We start from the raw sequence: 20,413 nt of genomic DNA, 5'->3' as shown, positions 1-20,413 counted from the left end.
GATCCCGGGCGCACACTGTCGCACCGCTTGGCAAGCCGTGCTGTGGCGGCGTCCCATATAAAGTGGAGGAAGATGGGCATGGATGTTAGCCCAGGGCCAGTCTTCCTCAGCAAAAAAGAGGAGGATTGGCAGATGTTAGCACAGGGCTGATCTCCTCTCAAAAAAAAAAAAAAGAATAAGTTTAAGATAAGAAATGGAAGTCAAAACAATTAATTGTATAGTACACACCTGAGAAGAGTGGCTCTGTGATTAAATAGGAGTTCAATTCATATTGTTTCAGTAGTAGCCATTTAGAAGTTCTTTAGTTCATGAGCTAGTTGATATTTGCTAGAGATTCTTTTATTTCAGGCTGTTGCACATTATGTTGATAATGTACTGGAAGTAGGAAAAAAGCCTTGATGCAGTTTCATGAAAGAAATGGGAGGGGTTTTCTCTCTTTATGAGTTTAAAAAACACAACAGGTGTTAGTCTTAGAGACTTGTTTGTTCATCTGAGTGTTGTTCCTTCAGTGCAAAATCTCCACCCCTCAGTTTTCACAAAGACAGTAGGACTAGTAAAGGCTTACTTTTGAGGCATGAGTTATGAACTGATTTTAAGATGGTATAGTTTTGGGTGGAGTACTCTTGTCTCTGAGTAAAATGAAAGATTGGGGTAACGCCCCAAATGCCCTGTGAAATAAATGAGCTTGTGGAAGATTGGCGTATCAAGAAAGTATATGATAGAACAAAGAACTTTGTACCTAGCTTAATTTCATGAAGGCCTTTTTTACAGGTTGGCTGAAATTTGCCATAAATTGACATGAACCTCGGGTCCTTTAGGTAGGCACAAGAGAGCAGAGGGTCCCTTTGCAGACTACTAGTTCATTCTGCCCAAAACTGTAGTTTGAAGAGGCTGTGTCTCTTGATTTTATATAAAATGTTTGGGTTTAGAACTGCTAAATGAGAATAAGCTACTAAATAACTTTTTAAATAGAGATTTTTGTGACTGTTTTAAGCTTGTGACTGTACTAACCTAAGGGCCTGCCTTTGTCAATTAAGGTGCATCTTGTCCCATTTATTTATTTATTTTTTCCATTTATTTTTTAAATACAGAGAAAAGACTTGGCCACCATTTTCCCAGACTTATAGCATTGTCAGCAAGGTCATTTTTAGTAGTAGAGGGTTCTAGTTTACATTAGAAATCTATTAATATACTTACTATTTATTTTTTTTGTTAAGAGAAAATTAGAGTTAATCATATATGATAATCATAAAGCCATTCATGTGGCTGCCTGCTTTGAAAGGGAATTTTTAAATTTTGACTGGAATTTTGGAGATTCCCACCAAGTATTAACTCTATCATAAGCATCACCAGCAGATGGCGGCATTTCTCATGTTATAAAAATTCAGTAAATGGTTGACAGTAGTAGTTTATTCCAGAAGCAGGTTTATTTCTGGGATTTTAATTTTCCTCATTGTGTTTCATTATAGTCTGTTATATACATTGGTGGGTAGGATGGTATCTAATGATACTAGCAAGGCAAGAACAGCAGTGTTACCAAAACTGTGAGGCCACTTACAACTGTACTTGCACCATAGTTGACATCCAGTTGTTATGTAAGAAAGTGTCACTCCTGATGGTAGCAAGACCAGGCTGAGGGTTTGTGGTCAGAAAGCTGGCTTTGAGGATGTTCTTAACAAATGTTTATGATAGTTATTGACTTTCAGCATCCACAGTCTAGTCTTTGCTCAATCACTCAGGTCACCTAAACATTTACCACTCCAAGTATTCCCATATTTTTCTGAGCCAGAGGATTCTTTGGAGAAGATTGTGCACATTTAAAACTTTAAATTCTGATGCCAAAGTTGCTAAGTACAAAGTCAGCACAGTTACTTCTTTTCCTTACTTGGCTCTCTTTTTTTTTTCCCCCTTCCTTGAATCAACAAATGAACAAAACTAATATTAATACAACATAAATGTATATAAATTTAAAAGGTGATTGTGTGTCTTAACCCTCAATCCCATTCCATTTCTTGCAACCTATTGTATTTCCTAGTATCCATTCACTTATTTAACAAATATTTATTGAGCACTTCACAATGCGCCTTACCATTTATCTAGGTGCTGAGAATGTAGCAGTGAATAAAACAGACATAAATCTCCCAGCCTTTGTGGAACTTAAATTCTGGTGAAAGGAGATAGACACTAAGAAAATTATATGGTTCATCAGAAGATAAGTGCTATGGAGAGAGGTTAGGAGAGGGAATAGAGAGTTAGGGGAGGCAGAGTGATGTTGGAATTTTATAGAGTGGAGAAGACTTCATCAAGATAGCACTTGAACAGGGGCTTGGCAGTGTGGGAGTGAACCTTGTGGACACCTGGGAGAAGAGAGTCCAGGTAGAGGGAACAGCAAGGGCAATGGCCCTTGAGATAGGAGCATGTTAGGGGCTCCAGGAACAGTGTGGTAGCCAGTAAGGGCTGAAGCAGACCAAGGAAGGGAGAATAGTATGAGCTGGATGGGATTGGGCGGTGCTGCAGACTGCCTAGGGCCTTATGTGAACTTTGGCTTCCACTCTGAGATGATAGCCTGTGGAGGGCTTGGAGCAGAAGTGTGATAGGGTCTGACTTATGTTTTAGGGGAGCAGGGTGAGCAAGGGTAGAAACAGACCAGTTAGGAGACTACTGCAGTAACTCAGGTAAGAAGTGCAGGTGGCTTGGACCAGTGTGCCAGCACTTGGAATCTTGAGAAGTGGTTAGATTCTGTACTTACCTTGAAGATAAAACTAATAGGACTTGCTGAGAGATTGGATGTATAATGTGAGAAGTGAGGCATCAGAGTTGATTTCTACGTCTTTTTGTCTGAGTAGTTAAAATAGAGAAACCTGCAGGTAGCACAGGTTTGCGAGTGAAGATTAAGAACTTAGTTATAAGAGTTTAGTTTGAGATGCCCCGTAGTCATCTCAGTGGAGATGTTAGGTTGGCAGTTGGATATTCTAGTCTGGAGTTTAAGGGAGAGACTCAGGCTGGAGTAAATGTAAGAGTCAACATATAGATGGTATTTAAAGCCATGAGACTGCATGAAATTACCAAGGGAGTGTGTTGTATAGAGAGAAGAGGTCCAAAGACTGAGACTCAGGGTGCTCCAAATGTTAAGAGGTCAGGGCAATGAGGAGGAACCAGGAAAGGAAACAGAGAGTGGCCAGTAAGGTAAGAAACCCAGCAGAGTGTGATGTCCTGGAAGCCTCCCTAAGTTGAAGGAAGGAGTGGTCAGCTGTGTCAGATACTGCAAATAGGTCAAGTAATATTAGCTCTAAGAATTAGCAATCAGTGCAGAGGGCATTGGTGACTTTGACAAGTGCTGTTTCGGTGGAGGTGAGGTGAAAATCTGGCGTGTGAGAAAGAATGGGGCATCGTTACAAGAAAAAGCTGAACAAACTGAAAATCAGCTTTTCTTACATCTAGATCCATCAGAGAATTGAGGTCACAGGGCAAACCACCACAAAAACTAGAGAGACGGGAAAATGTAGAAAATACAGATCAGCTCACCTAAAGCAGAAGTTGCTAGAGCCAGTAATCAGGATTTAAATGAGTTGCTGGGGGCTTAGTGTGGACTAGCTGGAGAGTTAAAAACACCTGGGAGCTAGTCTAAGGGGCCCCACACTTTCGTGGGTTTTACCTCCAGGAGTTCCCCCAGGTTCTCACAGTGAAGATGGCAGAAAAAGCCCCTTGTGCTTCAGGTGAGGCGGAGGGGAAGAGTAGCCATTTTGCAACACACCTAGAGCTTTCTGTTTCCATGGCAGGAGCTTGCCCTCGGGCAAACTACATGGCTGATGCCTTCTCTGACCTAGAGGGGAAGGGCAATGGGATGGCTTGACCCTGGTCTAGCCTTCCTGTCTCACATAAGAGGGGAAAAAAAGGCTAAGAAGCTTCTGAAGGTCTCAGCCCAGGGACTCTAGCCTACTAACAAAAAACAAAACAGATTTAATCATAAGATTATAGAATGCCTCTTCTTCCTAATACCATACCATCAGTAGGGCTCCAGGATTTTAACAGTGGATTACAGCTCTTGAGAGAGCTGCAAAACACCAACTCTATTTTAAGGAGGAGTTTCTAGGGAAACCCAAAGACGAGGAGACAAAAATAAGGACACTGAAGGGAATTGAAGCCTCTGACACTTACAGCAGATGTTAAACACAGCCTAGCTGCTAGCCACATAAACATAAAACCTCATACTAAGCGCCTGTTTACCTCAATTCCTGTTCTCCAATACATCAAGTCCGGCTTTCAATAAAAAATTACAAGGATGCTAAAAGGCAGGAAGTGAAGAGACAAAGCAAGCATCAGAACCAGGCTCCGATGTGGCAGAGATTTTAGATTATCAGACTGGGAATTTAAAATAACTATGATTAATATGCTAAGGTCTCTGATGGAAAAAGTGGATGACATGCAAAAACAGATGGGTAATGTAAGCAAGAGAAGGAAACTCTTAAGAAAGAATCAAAAAATGCTAGAAATAAGGGGCTAGCCCTGTGGCCTAGTGGTTAAGTTCAGCAACGCTCCACTTGGGCGGCCTGGGTTCAGTTCCTGGGCGCAGACCTACACCACTTGTCCGGCCATGCTGTGGTCTTGACCCACATAAAAAACAGAGGAAGACTGGCAACAGGTGTTAGCTTGGGGCGAATCTTCCTCAGCAAAAAAAAAGGCTAGAAATAAAATCATTGTTAACAGAAATGAATGCTTTCGATGGGCTCTTCAGCAGACTGAACACAGCTAAGGAAAGAATCAGTGAGCTTGAAGGTATATCAATAGAAGCTTCCCAAACTGACATTTAAAGAGAAAAAGAAATGAAAAGGTACAGAATATCCAAGAACTGTGAGACAATTACAAACGGTATAACATATGCATAATGGGAATACCAGAAGAAAGAGAATGGAGGAGAGAGATTAGAGCCAGAGTATAGGTGACTTCGGAAAGTTTGCTATGAAGGGGATCAGAGAATGAGGCTGTTACAGGAGGGGGAAGATGAGGTCGAGTTTTGTTTTTAAAGTTTGTTTGGTATGCTGATAGGAGTGATCCAGGAAAATTTGATGCTACAGATGAGAGAGGAGAGTCTTGCTGGAAGAATGCCCTCAAGGAGGCAAGAGAAGATGGGATCTAGTGCACAAGCAGAGGAACTGGCCAAGGAGCAAGTAACAGGAAGAAGGCAGAGAGAGTATGAGGGCAGGGCTGGCAGGTGGGTACGTGTGATGGTGGGAGCTTGTGAAAATTCCTTGCTGATTGCTTCTATTTTCAAGGTCATCAGCTGAGAGAAAAGCTGGGGCAAGAGGGACTGGAGGCTTGAGACCTTCAGTTAGTCCTTGAGGAGACTGAGTAGACTAGGGGAATATGGTGTGATTGCCATTTGGTGTTAAGGGCACCCTTGAGGTCCAAATTACTGTGTTCTGTTTTACTTACCTATTATTACATAACTCAGTATTCTGTCACAATATATCTTATTGGAAACTTATGCATGCTGCACCAGCGTCTCATCACAGTAAGGATTTTGGTTCGCAGGAAAGAGGCATCAGTTTTGCAACGTCAGTTTTTCTCAGTAGGTCAATTGGCTAACCCATTATCATATGCTGTTATTTCCCCCTGGTTATTGTGTATGATCACTACTCATGGGGGGATCTATCAGGCTTATAGTTCAACAAATAATGAGTGCCTTCTAGATATCAAGGCAATGATAGGGACAGGATAGAGCAGTATTTAAAAGTCTGCCTTGGGGCCGGCCCCGTGGCTTAGCGGTTAAGTGCGCGCGCTCTGCTGCTGGCAGCCCGGGTTCGGATCCCAGGCGCGCACCGACACACCACTTCTCCGGCCATGCTGAGGCCGCATCCCACATACAGCAACTAGAAGGATGTGCAGCTATGACATACAACTATCTACTGGGGCTTTGGGGGAAAAAAATAAATAAATAAAATCTTTAAAAAAAAAAAATAAATAAAAGTCTGCCTTCATGAAACTTACATTTAGTGGGAAACAAAATACATGTCAGACAGTAAATGTTTCTGAGAAAATAGAGCAGGGTAAGGGAATAGGAAATCAGGATTGCTGCTTTATATTGGAGGGTCAGGAAAGATCTCTCTGCTAAATGACATTTGAGCAGAGACCTGAGGAAGTAAGGAAGTAAGCTGTAGATATATCTGGGAGGAATGCTGGGCCAGGATCTTGTATCCATCTCTACTTTTATAAACAGACATCTCTACTTTTAATAGAAGAGGTAACACCCATTTACATCAACATGCTGCCACTTTTTACTAAATGTAATAAAACTTTAAGCACATTCCATCCACTCTTCCTGAAATACAACTCCATGTATACTTAATCTTTTTCCTTTTTGAGTATCAGACTTGAGGTTTTATAGATTCAACTTGTTCCACTTGGCTGTATTTAATATTTCTTTGTTGATCAAATTGTCACACCCTTGCCAGTGGGAGCCTCATTCAACTGGCTCCTTTGTCCTCTCAGTACTGCCTCAGACATTTTTTAAAGCACCCTTGTTTTCTGGCAACAAGATATTCCAGGCCCACTGTGATCCCTGCCCCAAAACATACAATTAGCTCCCCTCCAAGGAGCCCTGAGTGGTATCAGAGGCCCAATCTGGTCCAGGAGTGTACATCCCACTTGATCTGCCTAAGAACTGGTTGTAGCAGGACAACACTGCTGTTGGGCCACCAGGGAAACACAGGCCTGGGAAAAACAGATCTTTTTAAAGTCCCGAGTTCATACAGGCATCTCCAGTTTAGCTGTCGTCACTAAATCCTTTTTCATTTCATTCTAATAAAAGTTTTTTCTAACATTACCTACTTAAGATTTAATCCCTTCTTTACCAGATAAACAAAATGCGGTATATCCATACAATGGAATACTCTTCAGCAATAAAAAGGAATGAACTATTGCTACATGCTATATGGGTGAACCTCAGAAACATTATGCTTAGTGAAAGCCAGACCCAAAAGATGTCATGCTGTATGAGTGCATTTATATGAAATGTCCAGAAAAGGTAACTGTAGCAGCTCAGTGATCACCTGGTCTAGGGTAGGAGTAGGGAGCTTTTTGGGATGACAGAAATGGATTGTGGTGAGGACTTGTACAACTCCATAAACTTAATAAAAAATCATTGAATTTATATTTAAAATAAGTGGATTTTATAGGTATGTAAATTATATCTCAGTACAATTGTTAAAAAATTTAACCCTTCTTCCAACTTAGACTTGTACCTCACTTGGTTACGTTGACCAAAGATGTTCCATTATATTGACTTTTTTAACTAAAACAAAAAACTAAACCTATTTTCCATAGCTTGCAGTTTTTATATCCCTCCTGGTCACAAATCTGCCTTATTCTGTTTAATAGCTGTATCCTCGTTTGGATCCCAAGTACAGCCAGAACACAATAATTTGTTGCTCATCTGTTTATTCCTACCATTTGTCACACAGGCACTTCATGTTCATGAAACATTTTGATTATTTTTCCCCCTGGTGACTGAAGACAGATCAGCAGATGCTCCGATCGTGACCTCCTGCAGAGCCGTTGTGAGGAGTGTGAAGCTTTGCTCACTAGCTATTCCCAAAATATATAACTGTCAGCCCAGGCCACTGTCTGACCTTTGGGGGTGGAAGTCCACAAATGACACATTTTATTTGAAAATATTAGATTTAATAGAAAATATCACATTGTAAACAAGTCCACTGATCCGTTAGCTTAAAACAGAATGACGGCACAATCATGTATAAAAGCTAAAGACAAAACACTGGTACCAAACACAGCACTTAAAGAGAGGCCTGAGCCAGACTCTGAAAGATCTTTCCCAGAAACAGAGGCAGCAGCAGCTTCCAATAGGCACAAAAACAGGGAGGAGGCAGCATCCACTCCACGAAGGCTTAGGAGAGTAAAAGGGACCCAGAGCAATAGACTCATCTTGTGAACAAGGTGGGAAGGACGAAGGTGCAAAAGGGCTGTATTTCCTGATGTTCTGGGAACAACAGACCACACCACATGAACCTGAGAGGGTCAGAAGGCAGGGTACTTTAAGTGGGGAAAGTTGAGGCAACTTCAGAAGCTCATGTATTGTGACTAAACTCATAATTGAGCTGCCTGCCTTGGCCCCCATCACCTTGGCTGAACACAACACTGAAATCGCGGCTGCTGCCCCAGTGGACCTCCTACTTATTAATGAGTATGTAAAAGAGAGGAGCCACAGGGAGACCTTAGAACAAAAACACAGGGCTCTGGTGGGACAAGGGTTTCCGCCTTCCTCCCAGTGCCAGAGGGTCCCTGAGGGAGAGGAGTTTGACGTGCCAGGTCCCCCTGGAGGCTCTGAGTTTATCAGCAAAAGCTCTAGCTCCACCCGCCCAAATCCTCCCCCAAGGAGTCCTCTGAGTTCACAGAAAGGTCAACTAAGAGAGCAGAAAAAAAACAATCGGGGAAAGTAAGGGATAGTTTTCTTTCCATAGCACTGGTTACTGACCAGAGGGGCTGCTTAATTACATTGATTGTAGACACTGAGAGAGTTTGTTCCTTATTAAGAAGTGATTCTCAGATAAGGGGCAGGCCTGCTCAAGAGGGGCTCTCAAGCCACTCCAAAACGGTTTTGTCCGATATACACAGCCCCTAACTCCCTCCCAATTGAGAATCAGTGCATGTAATAATAGAAATTCCTCACGGGAGTGTGTTGTACACGTGAACAGTGTCAGAGGCAGAACAAAAAGTTAAAACGCCTAATCTGTCTGGGGCAGACATCCAAATTATGGAGTGATTTTTTTTTTTTCTGATTAAGAGTTAAGTCATTCTCCCTGTAGCTAAACTCTATGACTAGGCTCCACACTGCATAGCCAAGAACAGTAAGTTCACCCATTTATCTGGAGTAACCATACTGGATTAAAGAAATACAATTCTGTCCTCCTAAAGACAATTTCCAGAGAGACCGACCTGTCCCAATGAGGTACTTGACACTAGGATTAGCACAGGCTAATCACTGTATGGTTTCTTGGAAGACTGGCTTTTCTCTGTTTCTTTCTCTTTGATACTGTACAAGGGGTCCACCAACTTGTTATGAACAAGCATTAAACCTACAAAACATTAAAAACACAAAGTAGTTAATGCAGGTAGAGGCAAAGTTCCATGATTATCAACAATAACATTCAGGAGCTCTCAAATTTTGTCCTAGAACTGATACTCATCACTTTTTCTCTGTGGCCCCAAATGATAAACACCCTAAGAGCAGAAAAAGAATTTGTTATTCCCAATGAATGCTAGAATCCATGGGACTTCTATAAATTCAATCTCTAGGAGAGTTGCCCATTAAAAGGTTAATCTTTTCAGCAAAGAATAAATTCCTGATTGGCCTGCTCAGTAAAGGAGGATTTTCACATAGGTTTGCATAAAGCAGTGTGTGTCCTTTTGTTTTTTTGTGAGGAGATCAGCCCTGTGCTAACATCCGCCAATCCTCCTCTTTTTTTGCCGAGGAAGACGGCCCTGGGCTAACATCCGTGCCCATCCTCCTCCACTTTATATGGGATGCCGCCACAGCATGGCTTGCCAAAGCAGTGCGTCGGTGCGCGCCCGGGATCCGAACCAGCGAACCCCGGGCCGCCGCAGCGGAGCGCGCGCACCCAACCGCTTGCGCCACCGGGCCGGCCCCAGTGTGTGTCCTTTTTAAGTAGAAGAAAATAAGATCCTCATGTGGGTTCAGGGCCTTGCCTAGAGAGGAAAGGCCTGTATGAGATCTGGAAAGAAAAAACCTGAGGCTCAGTATCACTGCGAGATCAGCACATAGCCCTTGGGCTACAACTTGTTTCATTTTCTTTCCTCTTCCTGAGAACAAACAGGTCTCTAGAAATGGACCCTTGCAGTCATGGATGGAAGAGAAATGACTGTGTTCTGAGATAGGAGGGTTTGATTTTTATTAAAATGGCCCGAGCATGCAAGCTAGATTCACTTCTCACTCCTGGCACACCCTGACCTTGGCCACCTACTCCCAGAGCCACCCTCCCTCACCTCTGAAATACTTGACGGTCTTCACTTTCAGCTCCAGGGTGGCATCCTCGTCACACACAAACACCGTGCAGGGATGCTGCTGGAAGGCAGACACAGTCCACATGTGGTTCACTCCCTCCTCGATGGCCTTGTACAGAGCAAACGCCTTGTGAGCACCTGTGATGAGGATCATCACCTGGGGATCAGAAAACAAGCCCGTGACGGAGGGGAAGGAGGGGCAGAACTGAGAGTGCAGACAATTGATTTCGAGTCTGGCCACCCCAAACGATTCTAAGGACTATTGTTTTTATGTACCATTGTAAGTCGTCAGCATGTGACATACTGTGCTCTGTGTGGTTTATCCCATGAACAGCCTGAGCTAGGAAGCATCATTATCCCCATGTTCTATGATAAAGAAACAGGCTGGCGGGGGGAGGGTGGTGGTGAAGTAACTTGCTCCAGGTTGTTTCTGACCGAAAGTCCATGCTCCTGACCACCCCATGGTAGTGCCTCCCAGCACCTTTGATGATGGCTGTGAAAGTGCCCTGTCAACAGACGTGCCATGTAAAGGCCCACACCTCTTATCCCAACAGTTCTAACACTGGGTCCCAGGGGGTCCTAGGCTGGGTGAGTTTTCATAATCACAATCTGAAAAAGAGGGGTCCCAATCTGCACTACCTACAAGGAGGCCTTGGAAGCAATGGTGCGAGTTCTCTGTGTGGCCCCTAAGGTCGATCCCAACAAGGGTGCCCCACAGTCTGGTCGCTTTCAGTGCAGAGTATTAAACCTACTAATGTGACTTGGGGTAATGTTTTTTTGTTTAAATAAAACAAAGGCACAGACTCCCTTCAACAATTAAAATTTTCAAGAACATAAGTGCTGGAAAGTGACCGTAAAGAACTCAGCTCTGAAGATTTCCTTTCACTGTAATTCACTTGTACCATAGAGCTGTGAACAGGATTTACTGGTCCTTTCTTAAAAGATGAGAAAACAGGCAGAGAGAGAATGTGACTCTTTGTTCAGGACCCCAGAACTCATTCTAGAAAAGAGAATTTCCTGATTTCCAGCCCCAGGTCCTTTCCCAGATCACGATACCCTCACACCACAGGGAGGGCCCTCGGACCCTAGTGTTCACAAGCTGCAAGGCCAAGAGCAGCAGAGCAGCCTCCCTAGTCCTGATACAAGGTTACCCAACAGAAGGCTGGTGCCATCGCTCATTTCACAAAAGCTCACTTTAGAAAGGGAACCATGGGGCGGCCCGGTGGTGCAAGCGGTTAAGTGCACGCGCTCCACTGCGGCAGCCCGGGGTTCACCGGTTCAGATCCCGGCGCGCACCGACGCACCGCTTGTTAAGCCATGCTGTGGTGGCGTCCCATATAAAGTAGAGGAAGATAGGCATGGATGTTAGCCCAGGGCCAGTCTTCCTCAGCAAAAAAAAAAAAAAAAAAGAAGAAGAAGAAGAAGAAGATTGGCTTGGATGTAAGCTCAGGGCCGGTCCTCCTCACAAAAAAAAAAAAGAAAGAAAGGGAACCGTTTTCACTGTTTGTTGACAGACTTGGGCAAAGAAATTTGAAGCTAAAATGTCTGTGGCTGCTTCCCATTGGATATACTCCAGAAAGGAAGAGAAAATGCTTCTAATGAAAGTAAGAAAATTGGAACCACAAAAAATTCATGATACCCAACTTTCTAGGGAAAAACTTACTAAATTCAGTCAAGAGACTTATATTTCAATCACACTTCTCCACATTCATGAATGCCTGAGCACAGGGCTATAACCACAAGTATCCTGGGGCTGCAGGGGGATTCCCTTCAAACAGTGACCTCTACCAACTGCGGGGAACCAGAGGGTCCCTCTCAGAGCCTGGGGAGGTGCAAATTCACAGTCTGGCATTAGTGGTGTGGGGCTCCTCTCTGCCTATGAGAAGCTCCAAAGGCGTACGTAAGCAGAGGCCAGGGAGCCTGCGGCCTCCCGGGCAGTCAGCGCTCAAAGGAGTCATCTCACCCTGGGGACAATGGTTACCTCCAAAAGCAAGGAGGAACAGTGATAGGGTCAGTTGGGATTTTAGCCTTATTTATAATGTCTTCATATTTAATAAAAATGTATTCAGGTGGTACCTGTATATTTAAAATTAACAACAAAAAGACAAGTCCAAGCTCCCACTGAAGGCCTTTGGACCCCTTGTGCACTTACCTCTCTAGCATCCATGACAGTGCCCACGCCCACCGTCAGGGCCATGGTGGGCACCTTGGCAAGATCCCCGTTGAAGAACCGGGCATTGGCCAGGATGGTGTCCATGGCCAGCGTCTTCACACGGGTCCTGGACACCAGACTGGAGCCCGGCTCGTTGAAGGCAATGTGTCCGTCAGGGCCAATGCCTGCCCAGGAGAGAGAGCCAGGGCAGCCCTGTCAGTCCCAGGGGTCCAACTTCAAGAATGGACACTCTCTCTTTCCCCACCTGGGGTCTGTCAAATCCTTGAAAACTGTGTCTCTTTTCTCAGTCACCCCTGGGTAGGTACACTTTGAGCATATGATCTTCCCCTCTCCTCAGCTCCTGCCCATTGCTGTCTGAGGCACACACAGCCACTGTTAACTTGCTACCACCCTCAAAAAGCTAAGTAAGAAGGCCACCAAATAGCTTCTGCCTCCCCAGATCATCGAAGTCTAACTTCTCTCTCTCCTGCCTGTATCAGGGTCCTGCTGCTGGGACAGAGTTGCAGTGAATAAAACACACACAGGGCCTGGATGGGGCTGCTAAGGTCATAAAATCTCAGAACACAAGTGCTCCGAGCTGCCTCCTCGCCACGTTGAAGTAGAGAGGAGTTAAATCTAGAGCAGTAAAAGACAGTCCAATTTCACCTCCTTTGGGTGACCTCCTACCTACCAGACCAGGTAGGAACAAGAGCACAAATCCGAGAGGGAGACACCTAGGTCCCCACCCTCTTTCTGCTGCTCCAGCCCGCTGACCTTGGGCAAGTCACAAAACTTCTCTGGGGTTCAACGGGCTACCTATGGTGTGCAGGGGCTGACTGTGGAATCTTCTCAACTATACGAGTCTGTGATTGTAAATGTTTAGATAAGTTCCATAAAAGCTTAAGACTGCGGAACAGAGAGAACCTCAGAGTCCAAATCCAAACCTCTCAATTTACAGACAACACATCAAAGTGCAGGAAGAGATGTCCAAGACCATACAGTTACTGAGCAGCAGAGGCAGGGCAGGGAGCTAGGGCTCCCACTCTCTGCCTTTCCAGGATAATAAATGACCACCACATCATAGCACAGAGAGAGGAAGCTGTCGGGAGACAGACATGGGTCTTGTCCTGCTTCCTATGTGTTCTGACCACCCCGAGTCTGGCTTGGACACATGCTGCAGAGTGTCAAGCTCACCTCCAACAAACAGCTCAATCCCGCCCGCAGCCTTGATCTTCTCTTCAAAGGCGTCACACTCAGCCTGCAGGTCAGCTGCATTCCCATCCAGAATGTGGGTGTTTTCTGGGTGAATGTCAATGTGCTTGAAGAAGTTGTTCCACATGAAAGAATGGTAACTCTCCGGGTGGTCTCGAGGAAGGCCTGTGGGGCCATGGCCATGCTCAGTCATTCCCAGGCTGAGCCAGAGCCTTCCTCTCAAGGAGGATGCCATGATACCCCCAGACCCCCAGAGATACTCGCAGGGGAATGCTCATCAGGGAGTCTTGGGCACCAGCCCTCTGACTCCCAGCCACTCGGGATAGGCTGAGCTGGCGTCCCTAAGTGTCCACCACCACCACCTATGACCACGGGACTGAGCCAGAGAGCTTCACACCACAGGCCTGAGGAATCCCCTCATTCTGATCTCCTTTTCACAAGGGAATCACCATAAGCTGGAGGCCGGGGTCACTCTGGGCCTCTGGAGGTGGCCTAGCTACCTGTCAGTAGGGCTGGGCCCATCTGGGAAAGGAAGCAAGCACACTCCTTACCCTGTGCCTCCAACCCCACCATTCACCCCCAGTTATACCCCCACTCAGCCTGAACCCCAAATTGAACACCAGGTGGTTGGAGAGAATTATCTCAGGGCTTCCCAAAAAGAATTTTTTTCAGCCAAGAAGAAAAAGAATGTTTAAAGTGAATGTTTAATGTCAGGGGCCGGCCCCGTGGCATAGCAGTTAAGAGCACGCGCTCCGCTGCTGGTGGCCCCGGGTTCGGATCCCGGGCATGCACCGACGCACTGTCTGTCAGGCCATGCTGTGGCAGCGTCCCATATAAAGTGGAGGAAGATGGGCACAGATGTTAGCTCAGGGACAGTCATCCTCAGCAAAAAGAGGAGGATTGGCATGGATGTTAGCTCAGGACTGATCTTCCTCACCAAAAAAAAAAATGTTTAATGTCAGCCTTAAAAAGGAAGGAAATTCTGACACATGCTACAACATGGATGAATCCTGAGGGCATTTTGTTAAGTGAAATAGCCAGTCACAAGAAGACAAATACTATATGATTCCACCTATATGAGGTATCTAAAGTATCAAATTCATAAAAAAAAAATTTAAAAAAATGGTGGTTTCCAGCAGTTGCGGGTATGGGAATGGGGGTTGGTGTTTAATGCATAGAGAATTTCAGTTTTGCAAGATGAAAAGAATTCTGGAGATTGGTCGCACAACAATGTGAGTGTATTTAGTGCTGCTGAACTGTACATGTAAAAATGGTTAAAGTGATAAATTTTATGTTATGTGTATTTTACAATTTTTTTAAAAAAAGAATGTTTAAAGTGAAGCCGTTACACAATGACGGTGGAAGGGGGGAGGTGACAGAAGACCCAGGTGTAGCTTTTCAGCAGTGGAAAGGACACGGGTCTCAGTGCCCCTCCCAGTGTACCCAGCAGAAAAGGGCACTGGAGGATGAGCACTGGAGAGCAAGTCCAGACACAGACACTGGGGGACACACCCCAGCCACGACACCATTTGCAACCATTTGTTCCAGAAAGAAACTACATGGAGTTAAGGGGGAGGCAGAGGAGAAGGAGGTACTCGAGTATTAACTGCTTGCTCTCTACGAGAGGCTTCCACATCTGCTACATCATTTAATGCTTACAGCCTGTGAGATCAGCTTCATTAGCCCCATTTTATAGCCCCAAGGCGTGGAAGAGACAGGTATTGCTAATTGAGCCTATCACCAAGCATCACTGGTTCCCTGACACGTCCCCATTCCTCTCCAGGGCCGAGCCTCTGAGGGGAGGAGTACGACTCTCCTGGAATCAGGTAAGGACCTTGAGAGAGAAAGACTCACCCACATACTCGTCCATGTTGAAAGTCTTGACGTATTTGAAGGACAGGTCTCCATTCTTATAGTACTCAATGAGCTTCTTGTAGCAGCCAAGTGGGGTGCTCCCTGCAAGAGAGGACACAGCCATGAATGCCCTTCAGCCCCCCAGCTCCTGGAAGCCCAGAGGGCGCCCAGGAATGAGGCAGGGCTGCTCCACAAGGAGAACCTGTCAGATCTGGGAGAAACAAGTCAGATCTGAAGTCCTACCCCAATGCTGCAATCCTAACTGCCATCATTGCTGGTTTAAGCCTGTTTCCCCAGTGACTGGAAGCTCCAGGAGGACAGGCTGTGTTTCTCTCATTCACCGCTGAGTGCCCAGCGCCAGCACACTGAAATGACTGTGATAGGACCTGAGTGAACGTCAGACTTAATTACTGACATGATTTTCCCTGAGAAACTACTATGTGCGAGGCACAGGGCCACGTGATGGGGATGCAGAGGAGAGAGAGACAGAGCAGCCACCCTGGAAGAGCTCCCTGTCTAGGAGTGGGGACAGGAAGCAGTAACATCAGCTGTGATGGGGGTAAGCACAGGTTCAGGGAGGATCGCCCCCCCCCCAGGGGCTAGCAAACTCCCCGGCTGAGTCTCATTAAAAAGTCAATGTCATGGGGCCGGCCCGGTGGCGCAAGCGGTTAAGTGCGCGCTCCGCTGCGGCGGCCCGGGGTTTGCTGGTTTGGATCCCGGGCGCGCACCGACCATGCTGTGGCGGCGTCCCATATAAAGTGGAGGAAGATGGGCACGAATGTTAGCCCAGGGCCGTCTTCCTCAGCAAAAAAAGAGGAGGATTGGCGGATGTTAGCACAGGGCTGATCTCCTCACAAAAAAAAAAAAAAAAAGTCAATGTCAGAAAACACATAAAAAAGGTAGGACCACTAAAGACTAAAGATGCATGAAGCCTGACTGGACACTGTATTAATTTTCCTTAAAAAGCTATAAAAGATAAATGTGAACAATTAGGAAAAATTTTTTAATATAGTCTATTATATATATGATATTGTGGAATGATTTTTAATTTTCTTAGGTATGATAAGGGTATTGTGGTTATGTAAGAGAATGTCCTTACTCTGAGGAGATGGTGCTGAAGGATTTAGAGGTAAAGTATCAGGATGTCTGGAACTTACTTTCAGGTGGTTCAGAAAAAAAAAATGTGTGTGTGTGTGTGAGTGTATATAGAGAGAGAACATGAGCCAGGAGAGATGAAGGCAAATTGTTGCAAAATGTTACCAACTGGCAAGTCTAGGTAAATGTACTACTCTTTCAGCTTTTCTGAATATTTGAAATTTTTCAAAATAAAAACATGGAAAGAAAAAAGACTCACTCAGATCAGGTCACTCTTTTCACAACCCACCAACAGGTTCTCATTTCACTCTGAGTAATAACCAGTTATAACAAAGGCTCTATATAACCTAGCCCCTGGCTACCTCTCTCCCCCTTACTCATCCTGCTCCAGGCAATTCCACCTCAGGCCTTTTGCACATGCTGTTAGCTTTGCCAGCAATGTTCTTCCTTCAGGTATCTGCACAGCTCACTCTTGCCTCTTTAGGCCTTTACTCAAATGTCCCTTGCTCAGAGAGACCTTCCCTGCCACCACATCCAACACTGCAAGCCCCCCCACCCCTGCCCAAACACTCCCTATCCTCCTTCCCTGCTTTATTTTCCTCCTTCCCTCTTATCACCATCTAATATACTCCATATTTTGCTAATTAATTTGTTTATTATCTCTCTCCTACTACAATTAAATCTTCAGGAAGGTGGGAATTTATGTCCTTTTTGTTCATGGTTGCATCCCCAGCACCTAGAACAGCTTGGCATACAGCGGGCATTCAATAAATATCTGCTGAATGAATGACAGTGGCAGGCCCCATCCCCAAATAATCAGCTTGTCCCTGTGACATGGCCTTAGCCAGGCCTGAGCCACACAGCTTCCCTGTCCCCTTGAGCTTCATATTGTCCATTTTCCAAATTTCTAGGCTTCCCATCAATTCCGTGAGCACCCCAGTATCTGGACAATAAATTCCTTTTCTGCTTAAGTTAGGCAGAGTTGGTTTCTGTGGTTTCCACCCAGAATCCTGACTGGTGCTTCATCTCACAGAAGGAATGTTCCAAGGAACCCAAATGGAAATGCTATGCCGGTTCAAGTAGGACATTCAGGAAGGGGCCAGGTCTTGGAGGCCCCTAACGCCACTCTGAGGAGCTTGCATCTGACTCTGCAGATGATGGGGAACTAGGGAGGGGTTTCAGCAGAGGCTCAGACTCTTACCCAAGGTCACTCCACAGTCAGAAAACAGGATGTTAGTGCAGCCCCCACGTGGCCTGAGACGGCGGTGGTTTCACAGGTACGTGCAGATGCTGATCCCACAAACCTCTAGAGTGAAGGTCACAAACTTCACCTCACAGGCCAGATCAAGCCTGCGGCCTATTTTTGGAGAGCTCCTGAGTTAAGAATGGTCTTTACATTTCTTAAGTTTTTAAAAATCAAAAGAATATTATTTTGTGACATGTGAGAATTATATAAATTTAAACTTCAGCGTCCATAAATAAAGTTTTATTGGCAGATGGCCATGCTCACTCATTTATGCATTGTCCATGGCTGCTTTCGAGCTACGAGGGCAGAGTTAAGTAGTTGCAACAGAGGCTGCAGGGCCAGTGAAGTGTAAAATTCTATTTGGCCATTTACAGAAAAAGTATGAAAACCCCTGCTCTAGTGGACAGGCCATTGGGACAAATCCACCCAACTTCTGAAAGAAATTATCAGGACATTTGCCTTGAGGAGCTGAGGTCAAAATATCCTCCCTATAGGCAACATTCTCACTTTCTCCCCAAAAAAACCAAGCCTGTTTTTCACTTAGGGCCCATGTTTAATTAAGCCTTACAGAAAATGCTTTGAGTGATTATCTTCTCAATTCTCCCAAGGATGGTGCTTAGCCAGTAGCACTCAAATGACAGCAGAGAAATTAATTCATTACATAAAAGGTATGCCTTAAGGCATCAGGACTTAATTTTGTTAAGGAGCCCTGGCTGCCAGGGCTGACTTAGGATGTAGCCTAAAAATCCAGGTCTTTCTCCTAACCAAGATCCCTTCCACTCCAGGATTCTTCAGGAGCAGGCAGCAGCTAAACCAACCCGTAAGGAAACGGGGTCCTCTGTTTTGTACGGCAGGGAAAGGGAAGTTTTCCACTCATAGTACCAGTACCTCAGAGGCCTCCTTGAAGTCCCTTGGCTGAGTGAGCCCACCTACTGGGCCCCTTAGAAGCCCCTAAGGCTCACTCCCCACCCCCCCCTCCCCCATGCATGGCACCCTCTCCACCCCACAACGCACCAGTAGGGAGCCCCAGGGTGAAGTACTTGTCTGGCCCTGGATTAAACTGGATGATGCGATTCCTGATGTATTTGGCGGCCCACTCGCTGGCCTGAGAATAGTGGTCCAGGATGATGAGCTTCATCTTGTCCTGCAGGGGGCCGGTGACAAAAGGAATCAGTGGTAAGGGGCAGGGAGAAGGGGGTGCAGGTGTTGGCGGAGAGGGGAGAAGCCCTTCTCACCCAGCAACACCCTCTCCCCAAGCTGTCTGAGCCAGGAGGAGGGAGGCCGTAACTCGCAGTTCACAGAGGAATTAGGCTGGGCCAGGTGCCTCCCCCGCCCACCAGGAGGCGCTGCTGCGGGACCAAAGCGGGTTCTAATTTCGGTTCCTCCATTTCCCAACTGCAGGACCTCGGTCAAAGGACCCAAGTTCTCTAGCCTGTTTTCTCCTACGTGAAAATAGGGGCAATAGTACCCACCTGACAAGTTTCACGATGGTGAACATTAAATGAGAGAATGCATGTAAACCACAGTTAGATTCAATATGTTGGCTAGTATCGTGTAGCTCGACCCAGCCCTCCCCGCGCCCCCTATTCTCGACCCATGGACTCTTCCTCAGTAGATGATCCTCAGCGTGTGTGGGATCGTCTTGGGCCACCGGAGCAGGTGGGGGCCGTAGGCTCTGCCCGGAGAGGTGTGTTCTCTTTCAGTACTAGAGAGGGGTGCTCCCACAGGCCGGCCTTGCTTTGTGGATCCTCAGTTTCCCCAAAGCACACGGGGTCAAGGTAATCGCTCCGGAAGGAGGCCGTTTGCTCCCCCGGCACTGGTCAGTCAAAGTGGGAAGGCCCGAGGCGGAGGGGCCCGGGTCGGCCGTCCGTGGGGTACAGGAGCGTTTCCCCCACCCCGATGGCGATCATCCCATCGCCCCTCCGGCCCCGCCTGGGGAGGGCGTCCGAGCGGCTCGCCAGGGTCCCGGCTCGGGGGTGCCGGAGGGTGGGGCAGCGACCGGACTCCTGCCCGCGCCCGCCCGCGAGGAGGGTCCCCGCCAGCCCCTCTCGCCCCGCTCCCCACTTACGCGGACACCTCCCGCGGCGGCTGCGGAGAAGGCGCTGGCGGCCCCGCCCCGCGCGGGTCACATGGCGGCGGGTCACGCGGCGCCGCTCGCCTCCCGCGGGCCCACTCGGCGGGGCGGACTCTGCCCGGCCGGGGGTCACCCATACCCTCGTCTCTTCTCCAGGGCGTGCGGCCGGAGAACAGCCCGTGGGAGACGGGCTCGGAGACTGGCTTCGTGGAGGAGGAGGGAGACCTGGTGGTCCCAGGTCGCCCCCAGGAGTGCAGTCCCCAGGCCCGGGGCTCGGGCTGGGTTCTTAGTGCTGGAGGTGGGGCGGGGGTGGAGGCGTAGAAACGCCGCCACGGAGCCTCCCCGGGTTGGGCCTGGCTCTGCCTTCAGTTTCTTTACTTTTTTAGATGTCATTTATTTACCTAGATATTACAACTTTTTTGTTTTAAATATAATTGGATTTTTTCTGCCTTTTTTTTTTTTTTAAAGATCAACCTTTGCAGCAGTATGTACTAGAGAAAAAGGTACGTCCCTGGTCTCCCCAACTCCCCACCCCAGGATGACCATTGGTAACAGTTTAGACTACATTCTAGATCGTTCTTCCTTGCATACACTTACGTTGTATTCTACAGAAATGGGAAAATACCCCATCTGCGTCCACAGCTGGACAGCCACATTCTGCAGTTCCCGGGGCTGGCTCACCTGTCCCCTCGGGCCCAGCCGCAGCTCCAGACCAGTTGGATGGAGGTGGGCTTAGTCTAGT

The 20,413-nt window shown here is 46.6% G+C and overlaps 1 protein-coding gene across 3 annotated transcripts; it reads right to left on the bottom strand.

Annotated features, from left to right (window-relative positions):
• Positions 1-7,658: 7,658 nt before the first annotated feature.
• On the bottom strand, positions 7,659-19,831 carry GNPDA1 (glucosamine-6-phosphate deaminase 1). 3 transcript variants are annotated; one of them, XM_087429632.1, is made up of 8 exons: positions 19,666-19,831; positions 18,612-18,741; positions 15,257-15,358; positions 13,385-13,567; positions 12,191-12,375; positions 10,021-10,195; positions 8,953-9,092; positions 7,659-8,025 (listed from the first exon to the last, which is right to left on the bottom strand). In XM_087429632.1, exons 2-7 carry the CDS (start codon positions 18,733-18,735, stop codon positions 8,992-8,994), a joined length of 870 nt encoding a protein of 289 aa, XP_087285758.1. In that variant the 5' UTR covers positions 18,736-18,741; positions 19,666-19,831; the 3' UTR covers positions 7,659-8,025; positions 8,953-8,991. The 3 variants fall into 3 exon arrangements, with proteins under 3 accessions (XP_087285758.1, XP_004420106.1, XP_087285757.1); XM_004420049.3 differs by lacking the exon at positions 7,659-8,025 and having other exon boundaries at positions 8,796-9,092; positions 19,666-19,830; XM_087429631.1 differs by lacking the exons at positions 7,659-8,025; positions 19,666-19,831 and adding an exon at positions 19,070-19,088 and having other exon boundaries at positions 8,796-9,092.
• Between the last annotated feature and the right edge of the window lie 582 nt (positions 19,832-20,413).

This window comes from Ceratotherium simum, chromosome 4, assembly GCF_057802395.1.
Source record: "Ceratotherium simum simum isolate JZ-2026a chromosome 4, ASM5780239v1, whole genome shotgun sequence".
In the NCBI taxonomy this organism is placed as follows: Eukaryota; Metazoa; Chordata; class Mammalia; order Perissodactyla; family Rhinocerotidae; genus Ceratotherium; species Ceratotherium simum.
This window is presented reverse-complemented; position numbering and strand designations above follow the sequence as displayed.

What these genes read in the sequence shown, in the direction of transcription:
- GNPDA1 (XM_087429632.1), bottom strand. Translation starts at nt 18,735, where the DNA reads ATGAAGCTCATCATCCTGGACCACTATTCTCAGGCCAGCGAGTGGGCC. An exon ending in CTGTCATGGATGCTAGAGAG is followed by an intron (nt 10,196 to 12,190) that starts GTAAGTGCACAA and finishes TCTGATCCCCAG; the next exon opens with GTGATGATCCTCATCACAGG. An exon ending in GACCGTCAAGTATTTCAGAG is followed by an intron (nt 9,093 to 10,020) that starts GTGAGGGAGGGT and finishes AATGTTTTGTAG; the next exon opens with GTTTAATGCTTGTTCATAAC.